This window comes from Tenrec ecaudatus, chromosome 2 (genome assembly GCF_050624435.1).
Source record: "Tenrec ecaudatus isolate mTenEca1 chromosome 2, mTenEca1.hap1, whole genome shotgun sequence".
Taxonomy (NCBI): domain Eukaryota; kingdom Metazoa; phylum Chordata; class Mammalia; order Afrosoricida; family Tenrecidae; genus Tenrec; species Tenrec ecaudatus.
Window position 1 is genome coordinate 93,150,154 of NC_134531.1, and position 24,445 is coordinate 93,174,598.

The 24,445-nt window shown below is 38.4% G+C and overlaps 1 protein-coding gene across 8 annotated transcripts in view; it reads right to left on the minus strand.

Moving 5' to 3' along the window:
• ARB2A (ARB2 cotranscriptional regulator A) overlaps nucleotides 1-24,445 on the minus strand; it is a 498,151-nt gene that overhangs the window by 353,441 nt on the left and 120,265 nt on the right. For all 8 annotated transcript variants that reach the window (XM_075541276.1, XM_075541283.1, XM_075541275.1 and 5 more), the window contains one exon: nucleotides 20,554-20,745. In XM_075541276.1, coding sequence (XP_075397391.1) covers nucleotides 20,554-20,745 — 192 coding nt within the window. The remainder of the gene's footprint in view (nucleotides 1-20,553; nucleotides 20,746-24,445) is intronic.

The window sequence follows — 24,445 nt, forward strand, 5'->3', positions numbered from 1 at the left end:
TACGATACTATGTTATTAGTCCCAAATTTAGGTAAAAGATCTTTTTATTACCCAAAACTGCAGCCCCCCCCAAATTGATAAGCTATTTAATAATATGGCAAGATATATATGAGCTAGAGAAGAAATAATACTTATAGTCCTCTTATACACATTTTAAGTTAGAAGAATATTTTTAAAAGGACAAACTGTCTACAAATTTAAAAATACATAAACAGGGAATGTAATACATTCCTATGTATTAAAATAATACATACCATTAGATACATGTCCCGTGTCAAGTTTCTAATCAAGGTTACAACTCCCAAACACTGTATAATAATTTAATTTTTTATATTAATACATTTTCATTTTTACTACAACTAATTACCTTTAAATAAATGATTCAGAGATGTCAAAAGCGACTCTCAGGGAATGCTTCAAGAGGTCCCACTTTCCTGAATTATAGCCTAGAACATCTGCTTAGCAATCTGGCAAGTAGTTGAAGCCAAACAGTGCCTCTCATAGATAGTGGTTGTTTCTGACCTCAAGACTGTAACAGCTGGTTATTTGCCTGTAGCCTTGACAATATCAAAATCCAAAATTCCGCCTGTAAAAGATAGTAGCTAAAGCAACTATGCCAACAACAGAAGCAAGGAGAACAAAAGATAAAACAAAGAAACATGTTGCTTTAGGAAAGTAGAACTGTTGGCTGCTTTCTGCCCAAGAAGTCAGCAAATATTCTTAGAAGAACTTTACTTATTAAAAAACAAAAAGGAAAGCAATTTAATGCCTTTGTTTTTCTTATAATGCAGGAAAACAAAACAAAATAAATTAATGTGAAAAAAACTGGAGGAATGAAAATGAAAATTTAAATAGACTCTCTCAGAAATCAAGTGCCTGAGCTGTAAACTGTCAGGAGTATTCTGGGAAGCTTTCGAATTCGACAGATAAGAAACACGTTTGTTAACTACATGCAACCTACTGTTACCTTGTTGAACACACTCATCGCCATCTTCTGACACAGAACTGATGCGGAGGGGTCATCCAAAGATGCAGATTGTACGGAAGCAGACCGCCACGTCTGACTCCCGGGGAGCAGCTGGGAAGACCAGGTTGAATCCACTGTGCTACTGAAGTTCCTTATCAACCACATGAGTACAAATTAAACATCCCCCAAATGTTATAAGTCATTTGCCGTATACTAAACACGAGCATGCCAGTGTCCATACATGGATTAGCAAGCATTAACAGCCAGCGCTCAATGACACCCAGCAGTCCCAACCTGATCTTCATATTAAGCCCAATTGCCGGGCTTACATGAGCAGGACAAGAACATTCCCATCTAGATTAAACTTGACGGAAGGGGTTTTAACTAGTTCAGCTTCAGATTCCGTTCAGACATCAAAGGCATATTGATCCTGGGTGACCTCCAGGTTCATGTTTAGTGACAAGTGACTAAAGCACTGTATTTGTCCCATTGCTAAAACAGGGATTTAAAATTTCTTGTCTGTAGGTTTTCATGATATTAAAAATGATTCCAAAAGTAATTCTAGTTATCTTGATAATATAAAACAAAGCATTATTATGAATACTCTCATTGGAAGGTCATAAAGACAATAGAAATAGCTGCAAAGATATGACACTGAACGTTGGATTTGAGGCAATAACAGAGAGAGAACTTATTGTGGCCATAGCCCATTTCTCTAACAGTCAGCCACATAGCACCCCCACTGTTCCAAGCTCTGATTCAATAAAGTAAACCTAGCCTGTTCCCACTAATCTGCAAGTTTCATGTGGTAAAAGATATGCCATAAAACCCCCAAACCAATGAAACCCAGTGGCACGGAGTCAACTCCAACTCACAGTGACCTTCTAGGATGGGCAGAACTGCCCTGAAGGCATCTGGGGCCACAACCCCTCATGAGAGTCGAAAGCCTCATCTGGCGGCTTAGAGCTGCTAACCTTGCAATTAGCAACCTAACTCGTAACCCACTATGCCAGCAGGGCTCCTGGCGGGCCCACACTACTCTTATTGAAACCACATCAAAAAGAATGACAACTATCTACAAAAGAAATGGAGATTAAGAAATGAGAATAGACACAGATGATGGAAACAGCACTCGAGAAAATAAGGAAGAGCAGATCAGAGGGAAAGTAGGAGGAATGCGAGCTAAACAAGGAACGGCAAGCGCTCCAACATGGCTCACAATAGAAGCACAAGTGAAGGAAGCCTCGACTTCGTGGTGGTCACTTGGTACGGCCATTAGCTGTGTTTCCAAGGGCCTGCAGCAGTTAAGCAACACGTCTAATGTACTAACGACCAGCTTTTAGGATACGTTCTCCAAGTCAGCAGTGTTTCCTCCTGTGAAGCTGTAACGAAAGTATTACCCTGGTGTTGCAATGACCAAGGGGTCGGTGGCTAACGTAATGGTGGACAGCTGGAGACCAGCCAGCAGCTACGCAGGAGAACGACCGGGAGACCTGTTCCTGCAGAGGTGACAGCCTAGAAAATGCTTCTCTGCCACCTGGGCTCGCAGTGAGTGAGATCAACTAATTGACACCTGACAACAATAGATTTATTCCACAAGATGCCCGTGGGACGGTAACTATTTTCTTTCTTTTGCGAGAGCCCTGATAGCACAGTGGTTACGAATTAGGCTGTGATCCACAAAGTCAGCAGTTCAAAATCACCAGCAGCTTCCTGGGAGAAAGATCAGACTTTCTACTCCCATAAAGAGTCGTCTCAGAGACTCATAGGGCAGTTGTTTCTACCCTGTCCTCCAGGGTCACGATGAGTCTGCATCCACATGCTGGCAGGGAGTTGGTTTTAGGTTGATCCCTTCATGACCACAGACCTGCTTATGCTGTTTTCAAAAGCATCAAAAAGGTTAAAAGTTTGTGTCTTACCTACTAGTCTATTTTTACATTATAAGACTTGAAGATTAGTGTGAACATGATTAGACATATTTTTCTGGGTAAGCTAAGTTTGTAAACAGAAATCAAGGTTGGAAATTTCTATAAAGACTAGGCAAAAAATAGGCCCATTTCATTTTTAAAAATCGTGTCTCATTCGCTAAAAAAACATGACAGCAAATCTTGAATGGTTTCATGAATATTCATAAAAATTATCAACAAATTGCTCCATTTTTCAATTTGCTTGTTCTTTGTATTGCTCACATCTGAATGAGTGAGGGTAAAAGAACTAGAGAAGAATATATTCTTGGGGTGGGGTGTGGGTTGGGAGGGGCACTTTTTATTTCATTTTTTGATAACCTATGTTACCAAACTTAACTATGCCTCCAAAAGTATCACAGACAAACTTAACTACGCCTCCAAAAGTATCACAGAAACTATTTTCACTAATACTGTCACATGAATAACTTTCTCATCAAAGCATGTAGTGCCTAAATATTCATATATGTCACTCAATTCATAAAGGTTTGATAAAAGTTTTCCCTGATATTTTTTAAAGTATATGAAAAATTTCAATATTTATCATTTAGCTGGAAGCTTAAAAATAAAACTAAAATAGGGCTTATAAAATTGTTATTTGAACATTACCAACCACAAAGACTTTAGGTCCCATTAAGTTTATCTTCTTCATTTCACTCTAGAACAAAGAGAGATGCTTAACTAGACTGAAAAACTTTTCCAGCATTAAGGGAGAGTGAGGAAGAGATGTCTACAAGGCAAGGCTGTGCTATACTGCTTTGCCTTATGCAACTTTAGAAACAAAGCCCACATGATAGGGATATCAAGGGCTGCTCTCCTACAAAAATAACTAATGTTAAAAAAAAAAGATTTATGCCAGTACAGTGAGAAATAGAAAATAAGCCTACTCCTTATTCCACGAAACATGTAAGCATCCCTTCTTACAAGCATCGCTGGTACGTATTTCCTGAAACCTGCTCCCTCCCTACTTCCCACTTTAGGGTCCCCACTCCCCACCCTCCCACAATCCCCGAGGCTGGTCATTGTCATAATTCCAATGAAATGGACAATTTCTATCTGACTACGTATGTACGGTCTACTCCACATTAGCTCTTCTCTCTCAAGAGCACAGAGACTAAACTTAAGAGGATGATACTGAGACTGCAGAGGTCACTAGGGACAGATATGTCCCCATAAGGCAGCGGTTCTCCACCTGTGGGTCACGACCCCTTGGGGGGGTCAAAGGACCCTTTCAAAGAAGTCCCTCATTTCATAACAAGAGCAAAATTACAGTTATGAAGTAGCAGCGAAAATAATTTTGAGGTTGGGGGATCAAGACAAAGGGCCGCGGCATTAGGAAGGTTGAGAACCACTGCCATAAGGCATTTGTAAGTGTTCTGAGTATCATTTAAAGATTTCTAAATAGGAGAATGATATAGTCACAACTGTGTTTTAGAAAAATAACTGTCACAAGCCTGAAGAACGGATGGAAATAGTAGATGGAACTCCTGAAGAGTCGACGGACGTGTATAAAATTAAAGCTACAGGAGAGCAAGAGTAGAGAAGAGTAACAGAGATGAGATGATTGATTACATATGAGAGAGGTGACGGCACAGAGACCAAAAATGGCACGAGTTCCTGACTGGTGCCAGGGGCTGTGGTGACCGCATTGACCCAGCAGGCACTGGAGAGGCTCTGGAAGTTGAAGGAACCGAGAATCCCAGTTCAGACGTGTTCTTTTTAGGCATAAGCATTCCTGTAGAGAGCCAGTGTCTTTCCAAGGGCACGTCTACTCTGCTCTATAGGCTCGTCATAAGTCAGCATTGACTCAATGGAGCGGAGTTTGGTGGTTTGGGTTTGTATTCCGTTATGATTTAAAATCTTGGAAAGCTGATTGGAGGGGAGATGCTACCCTGTCCTCTGGGGCTGCTGTGAGTTGGAATGGACCTGGTGGAAGTGAGTCCCGCAGGAGAAGCCCTGGTGATGCAGGAGTTAAGAACTCCACAGCTGGTCCGAAAGGTGGCAGTTCTAAGTCATCAGCCACTAGGTGGGAGAAAGATGTGGCAGTCTGCTTCTGAAGGATTGGGACCCTCAGAAACTCAATGGATCCGTTCTTCTTTGTTCTTGTAGAGGGCTGCTCGGAGTCAGAATCACCTGGACAGGAGTAGGTTTGATTTTGAGTGCTATACTCACTTTTGTTGTTGTTGATATAATGCCCCCCCTTTCTGGCTCTTTCCATCATAGCCCTCTGTTTCAGTGATGGGTGTGCTTTGCTTTGGTTATGTAGATACCTTCAAGAATTAATTTAGTTATGAACCTAAGCCCTTGGTTAAAAATTGTAATCAAATGCATAAATAATCAGTCACATTAACAGTAGCTTCTAATGCCATCCAGGTTCGCTTACACTGTGAAACAACTTGTCATTTCTCTTGTATTTTATTGTCTCTGAATATTGTGTTGAGAAGCTTCAAAGGAAGATATCATTCGATAATAGTAGGAAAAGCCATGAATGGCAGTTGCCATGGTCTTACAGAACCTGCACGGAAACGGAACTTGTGAAGGGGTGGAGAGACTTTCCGAAATGACTGGGTCAAATAAAAATTGATTGTTTATATACTATTTACCATCTCAAAATACATTTTTCAAAAGCTGACACATGATGTTAACTTTGTTAATGTATTGTTGTAAGTTCTTACTCAACCTCTTTTTCCGCCCTCCAAGATGAACACCGCAAATTGCTTTCGGTGGGCGATAATGAAAAAGCAACACCATTTATTAATTTTGTATAAGTTATCATCTACCCCTGAGACTCCTCGGAGGGACAGAGCAAGTCTGGATTTCACCACACAATGCCACAGGCAGACAGTGAGGAGAAACTAAACAAACGCATCCTGGTGGGAGAGAAAATGCCTACAGCAGCAAACGACCTCCTGCATACCCCTCCACACGGGTTCTGATGCTATCATTTGTTAATTTCTGAGAAAAGAGACAATCACCAATAGCTTAAGTTTGTTCTGACAAAACTATTCAGCATCTGTAAGTTTTTGATCACAAGTAACACCCACAGTTCAAAAGAGCGACAACTGCAATACAACTAAATTTGCATAAAACGCTCAATGGAAAGAAATTATTGTAAGAAATGAAAACTAGAAGTACATTAAAACTGGCTTTAGTTGCTCTGATTGAATGATCTCTTTAAATATTTCCAAGACCAATTCATTATTAAGAAAAGATCATTTTACACAAATGCATAACGGGTGGTCCTTGAGATGGCCATGACGCTTGGTAAAGTGGAGGAGCGACAAAGAAGGAGACCTTTGACAAGAGGGTTGACACAGTGGCTGAACCACGGGGCTCAAACATAGGACAACTGTGAGGCTGGCTCAGGACTGGGAGGAAGGTGTGTCCTTCTGTTGTGCACAGGCTCACTATGAGTTGGAACCAACTCAACAGCACCCACAACAACAATATAACTCAGGGGATGAATAATCAAGTACTCATTTCCTTAAAAAAACCGACAACTCTTTTGAATATGGTAGGGGTTTTTTTAATTGCCCTTACTGGGCTAGCCATGTGTACTAAAATGTATACACAGATTTCTGTATGTGTGCACATGTGTACTTCTGTTTCTAGGACTTTGTATCGATATTTTGGACTTTTCCTTGTATAACAGGCTAAGATCATGTAGCCAGTTACTCAGTATATGGTATAATACTGAATATGTATTTCAAAATTCTTTTTATTAATGGAGGAGTTATATTAATGAGTTGCTTAAAATAGTATGTTCAAGTGGCATCATACACATATAACTTTGTATCTTAATTGTATATTTTATTTTTAATGAATAATCCAAGTTATATATGTAATTGTAAAAATGTGAATGTAAGAGTTGTTTCAAATGAACTAAACTTAAACACATGACTATAGATGGAATAACAGAGTGACTGAAATAAAGCAAGGGTCTTCAGTCATCAGTAGGTATAGAAAATTTGAACTTAATTAATATTTTCCTTAACTTCTTTATATGTTTCATCTAGAGAAATATTTATATAACGTATCACTATCACTATGCTGTGAAAAAAATAAAAGGCAAAGGAGAGCTTCTTCCAAATATTCATTTTCTCTAGGACTATAAGAGAATATTTCATTTTTTAATTTTGATTTGCAAAATAACAAACTGTGAAATAACATATTTATTCTGAATTTAAATTATAGTATGTATGTTCACTATAACTTAAGCAAAGAAATCAATCATTTTCTATGCTATGCTATTAATATGGCTTAAATCCTATGATCTCATAAAATCAAATGCAACTCTGAGAATATATTTTTTATTTCAAATTTATTTTAAATTGAAGAAAACACACCTAAAACACTGCTTCTCAACTCTAAAATAAGTAGTCTTCTTCCAAAGACATTCAGCTTCATAAAACATACACATTCTGGTATATCCATTTCATAAACAAAGCATTACCTCATTTTCAATAAGGATTACAAACTTAAAAGAAGGCACAGATGAAGAGGGCTGACATTTGAATGCACACTTGGAAATAGAGGGTTACTGATTATGCGTATATCAGATCCAATTAATAAGAGTTTAGTTTATAATATAAAAATATGTGATCCTAAATATACAAAGTTTAGCAATGTAATCTAATTCTTACACTCTGCTACAAATTCTAAGTAGCAATTTGGTTTATGCTAAAGAAACAATAGACCAAGAGTCCAATGGAACTACTTGTTATTATACAGAATTGTTTGAATACAGTGTTAGGGAAGCTACAGTGTACACAATAGCGTCTTTCTCGTATTGAACCTTCAATTAAGAATTGAGCCATAGCTAGAATTTCTAATGTCATATAACAAAAAGGGAACGTAGAGGAGTATATGTTTTAAAATATTCCTTTATTTACATCAAAATAATATGCTACAACAGTTCAATGAAATCAACATATAATATTAGAATTAGGAAATGCTCCTGTGGAAGTTAATAATTATTTATCCTTAAATTCATTTGTCTTGACATTTAAAAAATACTGCCTTTTACTCCTTATATAAATATAATACATTTAATAAAAAACATACTGATCTAAACTAATTATGCAAACTACAAAATCATAAACAAATTATTTCCATAATTTCCTGTCAGTGATTTTGATTAAAAGTTGGTGCTATTTTCTTCCACTAGAAATTAGCATGCTTTTCATTTTGTTCCTGTCTCCAAATTAAAGTAACTTAGGAGATAGTAGCTGGGTTTTCCATTCCATGTTAAAAATAAAAGTATAAAAACTAAACGAAAAACAAAAGTAAGAAATGCAAACTGATCCTATTTCTAAGCATTTCTTTTTAAACCTGGGCTACTCAAGAATTGCCATCTAATTAGTTCTTTATATTGATGGCACTTTTCTCTGGGGAAGTTATTTTTAAAGTTTAACCCCTGAGCAAGTCATGGCTTCTCGTGTCTTTGAAAGAGCCGCAGCATTGATTATAACTGCAGGAGGTGTCCTCTCTACCAGGAGACTCTCACCACGCGCGATCTTACACTCTCTCGCATTCCCCAAACAGCTTTGATTCAGCAATTCAGACCGCGTCAGCTGGTATTAAAGGAAGAACCACAGAAAAGGGAACCGTAGTTAAAGAAAGAGCACACGAAAAAAAGGGGGGAAAATCCAGATCGTGGATACAGTAGCACAAAGCTCAAGAGTAAAGCAGATTTGAAAAAGACATCACAGCGACTCAAAAAAGAACAACATGACAGAAATTAAACAAGATTTTTATGTTCGCCTTCTATGCATTTAAACGCATCTCAACCTCCATTGAAATTCTGATCATATACAAACCCCAAGGCTTTTGACATACTTTTAAAAACCCACATTCTCTCTCTTTCTAAGTCTCCAGAGTCACATTGTAGGTAGTCAAGTAAAAGCAGAAGAATTCAAATATGCCGGCAACTAAGAAAAAGAAAGACCAAATTATAACCTTACATCCAATACGCGTCACTTTTAAAAGGTGTCTCATTGTTTTAAAATCCAGTCTTTTTGGTCTTGCACCTAGTAAAAAGGCCTACGTTTGCTTTAAAATTTGTTTGAAATCAGGTACAAGAATAGATATTAGGTCTAAGAGCCTTGCAATATGTTTCCTGGGATGTTGTCAGAATAACATCTGATTACAGAAAGAGCTCAAATATATGCTTAATTAGTCCAAGGTTCTTTCTCAATCAGTACTAGAAAATAGTCTAGATGCAAAAGAGCTGTATCTGAATGGTTTATTTACATCGATCTCAGGAACACTGACCAAAATTCTGGAAGGTAATTGGATTTTCAAAACTGAAAGTAGGTTTTCCCCCCCGATTCAGTCATGACAGGGCCAGAAGGTAATGATATATCTGCCATGATGCAACAAGCAGACCTGTCTTCTGTCAAGAGTTGAAATCATAAAGGAATAAGCTGTCGTTAGCAAGCTCTCTCCAAACACTAGAGCTGTCATCTCATTGTTTTCTTTCGCTGGCATGGGGGCTGGTGTGGGCTCATATACCTTGTCAGTTCAGTAATGTGCTAAGCTTTTAACCTTTTCTGGAATGCCTGATTTGAGCAATCTTTTATAGAGGCTATTATGTAACGGTTTATATTTGCTTTAATTAATTTATATTTTCTCTGCAGGTTTTACTTTTAAAATTTGGAATTTGTGCTCTGTTTCCAACTTGTAGTTTAGTAGTGTGTATTTCAAGTTAAAATTGCATATATATTTTTAAGCATAATTTCTATGGTATAAATTCAGCTATTTTTCAGGGAGAAAAATTAAGAATCCACTTAAAGGCATTATTTTCCATTTCACGTGCAAGCATTTGCAAAACAGAAGACTTAGAAATGCTTAAGTTGTAACTATAATACTAATATATTATATTTCCCGCATATTTTTCTTTAAACTAAAAATATTTAATATTTACTGTATATACTCATGTATAAGCCAAGTTTTTTCAGCACCATTTTGATAGAGTTTTTGTGGTTAGATGAGGTGCCTCAGCTGATATTCAGGTCGGCTTACACACAAGTATATACGGTATATTAACTATACAATTAAAGTCTTCCCTAGGTAAAAAGAACGAAAATTGAACAGAGTAACTGAAAGTGTAAAAACAAGAGCCCAGTGGTTTATTTTGTAAAATTCCAAGGTTGTCAATGCTCACCATTGGTGTGTAGGTGTATGTGTCGACAAAGGTGAGTGTACATTTCAAACAACCTTATTCTTGTGTTTCCATCTTATAATTCTTCAACACCAATCCGTATGAACACGGATACAACAACCCTCATTCTTTTTCATAACTACTACACAGTTATCCATGATATGAACATGCCCACATACAATCAGTATCCTGTTGGTGGGCAGGTGGGTAGCCAGAAGCTTTTGTGCTATTATAAATGGCTATGGTGAAAACCCTTGTATATAAAAGTATGTGTGCTCTGCTCCAGTATAAGTTCCTATAAATTAAACTTGAGGTTAACACTTAATTTACATAGTATATTTTAGGAGAAATTACTAACCAGTCATCTAAACAGATTGCTCCAATTCAAATTCCCACTGATACCTGAAGTAAGTTTTATCACACATATTCTCAATTTAGTATCTGTTTATTTAATACATTGAAAAATGGTATTTTGTTTTAATAATCATGTGTTTACTTTCTACATATACATATGTAGCTATCACACTTGAAAAAGATCACTTGAAAAAGTCCATATTAAAAGTACTCAGAAATTATAGAGTTTTTTATATCTGAGTCACTAAACATGAACTTAGCACATTTTGTATCCCCTTTATACTACATAAGCACTAAGTTAACCTGGTTAAGTGGTACTACTACTACTAAAAATAATAAGCAATCCCTTTAATGGTAGAGGTACTTCTTTTTTCTTACTACTATTGACTAACCACAATGACTTATGAGAATCTGCTTAAAACTTCCATGTTACCAAGTTTTGTAAGTGCTTTCTTTTCAGACAGCAAGATCTTTCTGTATGTACTTGGAAAATGAGAAAATGAGGGCTATCGGTAAGGTATATCAAAAAAGCTTATTACCTAAATTACTGAAAAACATCATACTTTATTCTAGATGACCATCTATAATAATTGGTTTATGTATATTTCTGAAATGTGCTTATCAACAAAAAGGAGAAGATCCATGAATTTTAAAAGAGAAAGAAATTATTTAGAAACTAAAAGACTTTCAAAATACCCAATTGATGTGTATATTATTTAATTGTACCCTATGATAATCATGATAACGTCTAAAAGAAAATCCTAAAGTATTCTCTTGGGAAAATATTTCCACTTTCTACAGTCATCTGCTGAGGCTCATAAAGTATTTTGTTACATAAATATCTGACTCTTACTTATTGTACAGGGGCTCCCTTCGCTGGAACAACCCGATGGACTGTTAACGCTGAAGAAACAGTGCTGCACTGAATCCTTATGATAATCTCTGCACTCTCCACTAACTAAACTAAAATGGCAAAAATAAATGAAAAAAGGAGGTGGGATGAGGTGGGCTGGTACTCACCCTTCAGGAAAAAGGGTCTGAGAGAGGCCACAGAGGATGTGGACGTTGACAAATTCTGGAAGACTGTACATTGATGGGCTGAGTTGGATATTGGATTGGCATGATGGAACAAATCCAAAGGCAAGTGCCTTCAGAGGGAAAGGAGAACTAGAAACAGGCCAACTCACGGACACAAACCTGGAAAACACAACCTGTGGGTACCAGGCACCACGGAAAGTGGGCGTAGTTACTGAGGCTAAAACCAGAAGAACTGCCCTATATACTTGTGTATGAGCTGAGTTTTTCGTGGTAAAATTAGGTGTCCCGGCTGATACTCGGGTCGGCTCATACTCGAGTATATACAGCAATTAGAAATTAAAATAAAGTACAGTTACAGGCCCTACTCTGAAGAAACTTACCAGTGAAGAACTGAATTATGGGGCATGAGGCTGAGGAAGAGGCAAAAAGAGACACTGTGCTAAAGTCAGGTGTATGAAGCAGAAGTCTGCATAGTAAAAGAAGAGCAAATTCATTTTAAAGGTGATTTAACCATGGCAGGGGGAAAGGGTAGTCTAAAACTGGTAATGACTGCACAATTCTCCTCTATGTGATTGAATGATGAAACGACTGAATTGTATGATACATAAATCATGTGCCAATAAAAATATGTTATGGAAAAAGATCGAAAACCCCACATGAAAGTAGGCTGTCATCCTCTGTTGCCTCCAAGACTATTCCGGCTCCTGTGGAGCCAGGTGTGCAGCATAAACTGTTCACGGGGTCTCTACGCCTTTGACCTTTCAGAAGCAAATCAGCAGGTCATTCTCATGAGGTGCTTCTAGGTGGGTTTGAACCACCAAGATTTCAGCTTGCAGCCAAGCACGTCACCCTATGTGCCAATCAAGGACTCCTAAAATCTAAGTAAAAATTCAACTGAAAGTTAGAAAATAAGGTAGGTCGTTCCCAGAAAGGAAAGCAAAATTAGGCTGTAAACAGAATAACTAGAAACTCGATCCAGAATCCCAAAACCAAATAGCAAGAGTTCTAGAAACAATAAAAAGCATCAAGAAATTAACACACAAGAAATTTCTCAGAATAAAGGATCTTAAGTGCACAGATTAAAAAGAACCAAAAGTGCTCAATGAAATGAATCAGAAAATACCCACATTAAAGAACAGAAAATGTATTCACAGAAATAAGGTTCATTACGTAACACCAGGGAAGAGAAGAAGACGCTTCCACAGGAGGGCAAAAAGGGATTCGAGTATTGGACTTTTCAATTACAATACTGAAACTAGGGAAAAAATGAAACAGCCTTCAAATTTCTTAATGAAAACGACTTTCAACTTGGTATTCTAAGCCCAGTTCAATGATTAAAATAAAGGGAGCAAACAGAATAAAGGAATTTTCCAGATATGTAAGGTTTCAAAAATGTATCATGTATCCATTCTTTGATGGGTCCATTAAAATGAGGGCATACAACAGGAAGGAACAGCTTATTGGATCCAGAAGTCAGGAGTTCAAACACAAGGAAGTCTGGGGGAAGTCTTGGGTTGAGCAAACTTAAAAAGCAGCCAGGTGAAATTGAAATAGAAGTCTACAGGATGCCAAAAAAGAGTCTTCCAGAAGGACACGGAACTGTCAGAGTATCTCGTGGGTCTGACCAGGTAGAAAATGCCCGAGAGGCCAATGGAAATATCAATTAGCAATTATTACAAAGAAAAATTGAAAATCAAAATCTGGGAAATGCTCAGTTCCACAACAAGCAAGTCATACCACAGTAGCAGCAGTCCCATATCCAGCAGCAGCCCCAATCCTACGTCATGAGACCGGAAAGAACCAGACACAGATCACACAGTTTGTTACAGGTAAATCTCCAGAAACAAAAAGCAGACCGATGATTGCCAGAGGTTTGGGGGGGTTGAGAGGAAAGGGGTGACAACATTTTGAACTAGATAGAGGTAGTCGTCACACATTATGGATGTACTAAATATCATGGAATGGTTCCCTTTCCTGGTGAATTTCTCCTCAATAATAAAATGATATGAATGAACCTAGGCAAATCCAGTCACCAGTTGGTTCTAACGGAAAGCCACTCTAGATAGGATTTCCAGAACCACAAATTTTCATAGGAGCAGACAGTCTCATTTTTCTCCCACAGAACAGCTGGTGAGCTCGAACCACCCACCTCCTGGCTAACATCCCAACACGCACTCAAAGCACCACCAAAGATGCTCTATAGTTTTATTTTAATACATTTGAGTATAGATTTACTTTCATTTTCATGTTCATAAAATGCCAGGCTTCTTCTACAATATGAATCATTTCTTTAATCTCAAAAAAACACCAACCAGGAATGTCAGATCTTATTCTGTTTTCTAAGAATCATTATCACATTTTTTTGTTCTCCAATCTCTCTGTGCTGTGTTCTGGGTAACTTCCTTAACTTCAGTTTCCAATTTATGAATTCTCTCTTCAATTATGTGCAATAATTGCAAGCATTGACTGTTATGATGAATAATTTCCTCCTATAATTTGTACTGTTTATGAATACATCTTCAATAAAGGCTTATCCTGTGTTGCATACATGGCAGTTTTATTATTGCTTCTACCAAGTACTCCAGAGGTTTCATCTGTCTAGAAGTAATTTTTAAATTAATTTACTTTGTTTAAGATTTTCACACTAAATGGCTTATACAAATTCACTGCAAGTCCAAATGTACTGTGGGTTAGGGATGAGTTTTCTATTTCCCAAGAGGAGCTCTTTACATACTCCATCGGTGACTGCAAGGTTAATGGTTCAAATCTGCCAGACAATCCACAAGAGAAAGATGAGGCTGCAGCTCCTAAAGATTTATAGCCTTGGAAATCCTATCTGGGGTTGAGAAGAATTGTAATCCACTTGATGGCAGTGTTGATTGTCATCTCTGAGCCAGTGAGCTAGTATTGTTTTTTCTGTAATTGCTACTTGTGGTCATGGAATCAGTCCCCAGCTCATGGAGAGCCTATGTGCAATGAAACGAAATGCTGCTTGGTCCCATATCATTCCCATGATCTGTTATAGATCGAACTGTCATGATCCACAGAGTTCACAGGCTGGTCTTTAGAAAGAGACTGTCAGGCCTTTTGTCTTTGCTTTTCTAGTCTTCCTTTACTGAAAGGAAGCATCTTCCAGGGGCCCAGCTAGCTGTATCCGCGTCTGAGCTTCAGCTCATGCCTCGCAGACCTAGGACTGTGACCACAACTCTGTGTGCCTTGGGCTCGTATCTAAAACCCTCCATGGGTTTATGCCTCTGGCTTTAAGTCTCTCTCACATGAAGGCATTTGGGGATTCCTTTTCCTTCTTTGGAATAAAATTAAACATTTAATGTGTTTTTTGTTGTTATATTTTATCATTTCAATGTGCATTCAGTGGGGGAGAGGGGTGATTATATATTAATTAGTTCAGCAATATTACTAAAGCCAAACTGTAAAATTGCCTTAGTAAAAATTAGTGTTTTTTAATACTCAAGCACAATTACATATAAAATACAAAGTAAGTAATTATGAGAATGGCAGATTTTTCTGAATAATACAATTATGAGAATGTAGGGGGAAAGGTAGCTTTAATGAAAACATGGTATTACTCATTAAATTATTAAAATTCATCAATTTTAAGCCATATTGGATATGGATCAAAGACAGTAATTTGAAAGTATTCTTCATGGTTTAAAGTTTGTCTTTCTACTGATTTGATTATAACATATATTTTTTAGAACTTCTCAATCCTTGACTTACTAAATATAATTGTCATCAAAGTCGGCAATATCCATTATATTTGGTGCCTGCAAGTATAAATAAAGCCTCCGCAAATCAAAGAGCACTGCCTACACCAGTGGTTCTGAGTGTGGTACCAGGACCAGCACTACCAGTGGCACCTAGGAAATTGCCAGGAGGTAAATACCCAGACTTCAACCAGACTGCAAATCTGGGGATGGGACAAGATAAGCTCTCCAGGAGAGTCTGCTGCACACTCAAGCTTGACTCTGTAGACTACTGGCTCCCAAAGCATGCTCCATAAACTCCTTTGACAGGGCATGTCAATCCGTCAGGACCAAGGAGAGGTCAGTGGGGGCTGTGTAGGCACTCACTGTGGGGTAGAAGGAGAAGTGCACAACCCTGAGAGTGAGCATCTCCCAAATTAATTTCTGTGCAATTAATAATTAAATGACTTAATTTAAATGTCACCTACTTTTCTTACCCCTTTGATAGAAACCAACCGAAATGCTTAAAAAGATGCATACAAAAAACGATCAAAGAAGAAACTAGCCTGAGTAGCTCTTAAACTACATCACCAGACACTGAATAATTACTACTTCTTACTACAAGTAATATAGTATGCCATGAAGATCATGAAACACTAATAACATGATCTCTGACAGATTCAGAATCATTGTGGGGCTTTCTTTGACACATATCATTCTGCCGACACTAAATCTTAAAACATTTGTGATAATACGTTTCCCCGGTAGCTACTGTGCCTGGATTGGACTCTGTGTTTTCCACAGTGTGATCTTTGAAGCCCTGAGTTCTGGGGAATAACCTGAGGCTTCTGATGAAGGTGGTTACAACCCTCACCCCACCTTCAACCAAAGCCGCTACTCAGATCTAGTACTCTGTATTAACAGCCCACGTAAAGCCAGGGTTCTATTGTTAGGGAAAACATCATAACCCTGGCACTATTTAAACTTAATATTAGAACCTTCCATCTTACACTGAAAATCTGCAAGGAATATCACATAAGTATTATTAACAACGTAAGTAGGGAAGATATTGTCTGGCCTGAATCATCAGAATTTATTTCAGTGGTGATAAGAAAAACGACAGACCATGACATTGAGTAGTGGCTATAAACCAGCGAATCTCAACCTGTGAGTCGTGACCCCTTTGAGGGTCGAACAACCCTTTCACAGAGATCTCCCAATTCATAACAGTAGTAAAAATTACAGTTATGAAGTAGAAACAAAACTAACTTTATAGTTGGGGGCTCACCACAACATGAGGAAGTGTATTAAAGGGTTGCGGCATAAGGAAGGCTGAGAACCACTGCTTTAAACCTTTCAAAAACTTTTCTTAAATACAACATTAGGGAAAAGTCCAAAAAATAAAAACCAAGCAACACTCATCTCATTTAAAAATATACGATGGGATAGTTTTCTTCTCCCTAATTTGCTCCTTAAAATACCACCCCATCACACTCAAACACAGAGCAGCCCTTCCAGGGGCAAACAAGAAGAAGAAAACAGACAAACTAGCAAAAGAGTGGTGAAAAGGTAGCGCCAAAGTATTAAAATAACTTTACTAGTATTTAAAAATAGTTATGTTTTTAAGTATCCATTATGTAAAAAATTATATTCATTGAAAGAAAAATAAAGAGAATGAAGAACATAAACTAAACTTTTCAAAAAACACGCTGGTTAAGTAATCAATTGCTTTTTTCCCTCCAAGAACTCAGCCGTTAACAAGAAGGGAGGACAGGCCACACCTAGGGAGGTATATGAGAGCCCAGCATAAAGAAGGGGAAGTGGGGCAGGGGGAGGGAGAAGCGGGGTGGGGAGAAACTGAGTGGATTGTATGGGGGAACTAGGGTACTAACCCACCCAGTGGAGAGTATTGGTTGTGTCCCCACAGAACTGGAACATGCATACGGACCCCACCATGATACACCAAAGTAGGTGGGCAACATACAGTACGGAGGACTACACAAAGAGACTGGACCATACGCCAGCCCCAGCCAGAATTAGCCCGACCCCCACAACTGAAGGGAGTACCACAGAAAATAAAAATAGATAGTCTGGTGTGGGAAAGGAACTGACCCACCACACCACACCCAGAAGGAAGGCGAAGCAAAGGAAGGAGGAAGAACGGAGCAGAGCACACCTGGGCCCACCAAGCTCAGAGGACGATAGCCCGGCTTGAAGGGAGCATTGTACAGAGAGGACCATACAGCCGGCCCCACGGCGAGATGTGTCATCCTGCACCGACCCATGGCACTACAGAGGACAGCACCTGAGACACAGTGGGGGATGTCGAACTGAGCTGACCCCACCATACTGAAGCAATCACGGGCGTGCAATGGAGCAGCGGGGGAAGCAGGGCAAGGAGGTCCTGAGGGAGTATAAAGGATGGACTTTGGGGCCAGGACGTGGCACCCCATCAGACTCATCCGGAAAACACTCCTAAAGGCCAACAAACAGGCCTGGAACTACTAACAGAATATTTTTTTGCTGTCTTTTTGTTTTGTTTTTCTTTTTTTTCGCTTTTAAATTTTTTATGTCAGTGGCTTTTTTTGTTTGTCAGCGTGTCGGTGTTGCTGCTGTTGATGCCATGTTCATATGTGCCACTTGGGTGCTATCAAAGTCATCTGCATTTGTATGGACATATTACTATATCTGCAGGTCCACCTAGATAAGATAGGCTGGACCAACAATGTGAGAAGAAAATAACAGGACCAACGGTCCCGGAGGGACATGAGAGTGTGGGAGGTAGGGGAAGGGAAGAGGTGTTGACCAACCCAGGGACTAGGGGAAAATGAGTGGTTCAAAACCAGTGCCAGGGAGGGGATGGAAGGACTGGTAGGGAGAGACCCAGGGCAAGGTAACTGAGAGGAATTACTGAAACCAGAATGAAGGTTGAAAATGGTAGTGGGACAGGAGGAAAGTGTAAGGAAATAGAGGAAAGGAGTAGGAAGCAAAGGGCATACATAGAAGCCTAAATACAAACATGTACATATGTAAATATATTTATGATTATGGGAGAAATAGAACTATGTGCATATATTTATAAGTTCAGTAGTAGGGTAGCAGATGGACATTGGGCCTCCTCGCACACACTCCCTCAATACAATAGCATCTTGCTCAGCTAAATGGTCATTCCATGATACCCACCTTCCCGACATGATCACTGAAGACCGACATGTACATAAGCAAACATGGTGAAGAAAGCTGATGGTGCCCGGCTATCAAAAAGATATCGCGTCTGGCGTCTTATAAAGGCTTGAAGGCAAACAAACGGCCTTCTAGCTCACAAGCAACAAAGCCCACAGAGAAGAAGCACACAGCCTAAGTGAATACAAGGTGTTGAATGGACCAGGTAGCAGACACCAAAGAACAAAAACCATCATTGTGTGATCACTTTCCCCACATAAACACTGAAGACGAATGTGTGCATAAGTAAGTGTGGTGAAGAAGGCTGATGGTGCCCAGCTATCAAGAGATATAGTGTCTGGGGACTTAAAAGCTTGAAAGTAAACAAGCAGCCATCTAGCCCAGAAGCAACAAAGCCCAAATGGAAGCAGCACATCAACATGTGTGATCATGAAGGGCCGAGGGGACCAGGTTTCAAACAACAAAGGCAGGGGTGGGGGTGGAAATCATATCACCGTGAATGGAGGAGTGTGTGTGATGGGGACCCAATGCCCATTTGTAGACAGCTGGACATCCCTTGCAGAGGGGTATCGGGGAGGAGATGAGTCACTCAGGGTTCAGTGTAGCAACAATGAAACTCAAAACCTTTCTCTAGTTCTTGAACGCTTCTTCCCCATTAATTATGATCCCAATTCAACCTCGCGGACCTGGTTAGACCAGAGGATGCACAGCAGTGCAGTAGGGATCTGGAACACAGGGAATCTAGGACGGATGAACCCCTCAGGACCAGCGATGAGAGTGGCGACACAGGGAGGGAAGTGGGCGTAGAAAGGTGGAACCAATCTCGGGGATTTACATGTAAATCGGGGGATGGGCAACAGGAAAGTGGGTGAGACGCCAGGCAGTGTAAGATAGGACAGAGTTATAATTTATAAGTTATTAAGGGTTCGTGAGAGAGGGGGAGCAGGGAGGAAGGGGGAGGGGAAAAAGGAAAATGAGCTGATTCCAGGAACCCGAGTGGAAGGCGAATTTTGAGAATGATGAGGGCAACGAATGTATAAGTGTGCTGTACTCAATTGATGTATGTATGGCTTGTGATAAAAGTTGTATAAGCCCCAATAAAATGATTTATTAAAAAATAAAACAAGAAAAAGTCGAGGCAGTGAAAAACACTATTACTACTTATTAGAACAAAAGAATTTCCTTCTTGAATAAGATTTACAACAACCACCCCAACCCGACTCTCAGGTGAGATACCGAGTTTGTTCAAAGAAAAATGTTTGACATATTTCCCATGTACGCTTTGACTCCGTAAAACTTACCCAGATGAAAAATATTCTACAATAGGAAAAGTTTAGGTTGTCTAATTGTAGGGACAATACAATGAAATATTTCACCAAGCACACCAAAATTGCAAACATTTGATTTTCTCTACTCAGTTATATTCTAATGTTTCTCTACACTCTGATCACATTTCATATATTTTACTTAAAATGTGAACAGCATTTGTTCTGACTCCTCTAATGTACCAGAGAGAAAGTCCATTGCACAATCCATAATTTGACATAGGAAACAGTTTTAAAAAATAATATTTAAAGTAAATTACTTCAGTCTAAACTTCAGTTCTGCTAAAAATGCAGAAGGTTGCCACCAAACCAACAGGATATTCTTTATAGACTGCTTTTTGTAGATACATAATTAAATATACATAATTGGCCTAAGAAATGCTACTCCCAGCATTTTAAGGACCAAACAAATCTATTAAAAATATTTAGAGCTTCTCCTTGATGTCATTTCAATTAAGCACAGAGAACAAGATAATGTTATTGACCTTTGCAGTCACCAGCATTTCAAGGATTTGTTCCAACTTTAATGACAAAAATGTAACATTGTGGCTTTTATAATAAAACAAATAAAGCATATATACATAGACATATTCCTGAGTAGTTTTATATTTTAAAATTTCAGAATCCAAAAAATTCATTTCAAAGACATTTTCTAAATTGTACTCTCAAGACACTGTCCTATTTTTCCTTGTAACTACAAGAAAATGAGAATTATCTTTCATAATAAGTACAATAGAGAACAATTTAAAAATAAGCTTAGGCTTAGGACATACTTTTTGCGACACATGACAAAATCCAGTTATAACACATAAAAAACAGAGTTATAAAATTCAAAGAAATAATAAGTTGCACTTACATCCATAGCTCTTTTAATAAAAGGGATCTGTGTGCCACTGTCCAGATCTTCATTTATAATAAGCCTTCTAGCCCACTGCCCTGCCCTGACGACACCACTCCCATGAATTAAAACCATCAGTTTCTGTGGATTTGTCAAGGCGTCCTCACTCATAAAGATAAAACTCTTTGGCTCACTCTCAGTAGCATCTACCTGCAATTAAAATAAATAAAAATAAAAAAGAAAATGGTAAATATTTTGTGATCAAGCACAGACATAAATGATAAAATGAGTAATGGCTATTACAAGTTACAGAATGGTTGTTATAAAATTACAGTTAAAAAAAACATTAATATGGCATTAATATATTCTTAGAAGTAAACAACTGCCAATTGGGTAGATAAGCACACACACAAAATCTGGCAATAATTTAATTATGAAAATGTGGAAAAAATGGCAACAAATGTACAAATGTGCTGACACAATGGATGTATGTATGAGTTGTGATAAGAGTTGTATGAGCCCCCAATAAAATGATTTTAAAAATAAATAAAAATGTGAAAAGTAATGTTTAAAATATATGCCTCTCTATTATTATATATTTGGTATTACATTCAAATTATTTATAGGATAAATATATAACTAATTTTAAGTGCTTCTTATGGGTTACATACTATGTTAGATAATGTTTTGAATTATCTTTAATCACACTAGCACCCTTAGGGCAGGTGTAACTAATATAATCCTTTTACAGTTTTAAAAAATGAAGCTTACAGAATTTAGTACCTTGGCCAAGGCCATATAGCTGTGAAGCCTGCAGTTCCATTAGAGAAGCATATTACAGCACGACAGAAAATAGAAAAACCCAACTGGAAGATATGCCTGTCGGAAAATATTACTAAATGTTTAAAAGTTGGGAGGAAGTTGTATTTTAAAATTCCATACTTATCTACTCTTCAATGTTAATAAACATAGCTTACATAACCACTAATTTACAAGCAACAGCATCCATGTACACCAATAACCATATTTTATATACTACTTATTAAAAGGATGAAAAATAAATGGTTTTGTCCAATTTGTTGATCCTTAATATGTAGGTTTGTCATTGGATGATGTGTGAAGGAGCCACAAGACGTTTAAGCAGAATTACTTCCCACGTTTGCTTCTATGTGCCGCGGTACCCGCTGAGTGGTCTTCAGCACCAGCAGTGCCCAGGAACTGGCAACGGAAGCCTGTGGATCATGGCAAGAAACTGAAGTGCCATGATAGCTGGTATGCACATCCTCTGCCCCCTCGCTAGTTCTCTACTTCCCACAGAGGTCATCCCACACGCTATGGAATATATTTCATCATATATATGTGTGTATATATATATACACACACACACACACATCCACTATATATATATTTACATATATTCATAAAAGAGGTGCCCTGGTGGCGTCATGGGTTATGTGTTGGGCTGCTATCTGCAAGGTCAGCAGTTTGAAACTAGCTGCTGCTGTGTGTGTGGGGGGGGGGGGGCGGGGTTGGCGCTTTCTACTGCAGGAAAGAGTTATAGTAGGGTAATTCTATCCTGTCCAATGGGTTGCTATGAATCAGAATTTACTCAATAATGGGGTTGGAGAGGGGGTGAGGGCCGTTTGAGTTTATATATTCACAAAATTATCAAAATAAATACGTGAGAACTTCAGCTACCAAACAGTGCCCTGGAATCCGTATGTTCCCAGGCACTATGCCTAGAAGAGACAAGAAAGAAAATGTCTCTATTTCTAAAACAGTCCAATAGCTTTCAGGAATAGCTGCTTGGCCGTTGGTGTGAACAAAGGGCAGCGACAACCGCTTCAGCAGGAAAGGCAGGGCTGCAGAGCTGCCCAAAGGATGAGCACTTTCTCAGAGGTACCTTTCCTGAGCACCCCATTTAAAACCGCAGGCCCCTCTCACAGAAGTCTCGAATTCCTGTCCCAGGTTTATTTTTCTCTGTAGCAGATATCACCATATTGTATGTTTTGACTTCATTTGGTTCTAAATCTGTTTATTCACCATCTGCTCCCACCACTCAAATAGGTGCAGGAAAGACAGGAAGTTGCCTGTTTTGTACCTGGCTACATCGCTTGCACTCAGAACAGTACCACCTGGAGCCTTGTAGGCAAGTCGAAAGTGAAGGGCTAAGTGAGCCTGGGGGAGACGGAATTTTAGCAAGCGTCTTCAGTGACACCCTTCAGATAGAAGGAGCTTAATTACGGAGGACATCCTTTTAGTGGTCAGAATATTTGCAGGGATCAAAAAGTCTATGCTGAAGAGGAAAGAAGTGCATCCACACAAAGATTTTAAAAAGTATTACACGATGCTAAGGATGAAAGTGATGTGACTGTAACTTTATTAGGATAATACAGGTGAAATGGTATCAAGCACAACACAATCACTTCAGTTTCTGTTAATCGCAATGCCCAGGGCAAGACATTTATGACAAGGAGCCTGGCTGAAGTCAAAGAGAAAAAGAAATGGATGAGAGACGGGAAAACCTAACATGTGAATAAAAATGTCCTTTTGTACTGAGAAACATTAAAATGGTTAAAAAAAGAAAATGGTGATATGAACAAAGGGAAAAGATTAAACGGCTGCCAAGGTCAATAAGAGAGAGTCCATGGAGGTTACGGTCGGACAACTACTAAAGAGTACATATAAACATATGCACAAATAAAAGCAACTCTTCCAGGGAATGAGACCAGGCTGAGTGAATCCTGTCATGCTTATGAAAATAAAAAATTTATTATCTTAATGAAAATCACCTGTCACGATACACTTTTGACCAGGTGCTGATCAGTGCTTGTCTATGTGGCTCAGGCTGTGGTCAGCAAACACTAAGTCATTTTTTTAAGCAGAAGAATATTGCCATGTAGAATTCCAGGGTAATCACTTACAAATGAAACAGAGTACATATCTTCAGTAGATTAAAACAATTTTATAATCCTGCTCAAGAATTTTTAAAGAGGTCACTAAATTAGGGTACCGAGGAATGAGATTTACAGTCAGAAATCCTATACAGGGTCACTAAGCGTCTGAATCAATGTGAGGGCAGAGTGCTTGGGTTAATGAATAAATGAATAAAAGTATTATTTGAGCATCTGAAAAAGTTGGCTTTGAAAATGAAAGGCCACAAGCACATTAAAAAGAAAGAAAAATCCCCACCATAATATCAATGGTCATGGGTTAATTTTTACCTCAGTGATCCTGCACTGTGACGTTAGAACTTACTCAGTATAAATTTAATGCTAATTTTAAATAGTAAAATGCCTACTTGAATAAACTATTTTTCTTCACTAACCTAATTTAGTTGGGAAATGGTTGGTTCAAGTACAATTAAATAGTGGCAATTCATTACACTGAGCTTTCAGTAAGGAATACACATGGAGGTCATTCTAGTGCACAATCTAACTTCAACGAGAAATCAACTTCATATGCCATTTGGTCCGTGCGAGTGCACAATACCATTTTTATCACCAACTGTTCAGTTAGGCTATTCAAGAACCTTAGGATGAATCATAAATTGTGATATTTCATCTAAACACTACACAACACACTTTGTGGAAAATTGTCATCAAGTTATGTTAATTCATTGCATTCTATGCACAACTGAGAGTACCTGGGACATACCACAGGTGGCATGTGGGATGCACTCATCCCTAATACCTTCAGGAAATTGGTTCTAGAACCTCCCTCCCCCCCATGGGTGCTCAAGTATCTTTATATAATGGTATATTTAGTGTTAACCCATAACCCACACACATATTTCTATATACTTTGAATCATTTTTAGATTATTTGTAATACCATGAAAATGCTAGGTATCACTTTATATTCCCTCCTAGTCTCTAAGAAATAGCTTTGATCAGTTAATTGCAAATGTC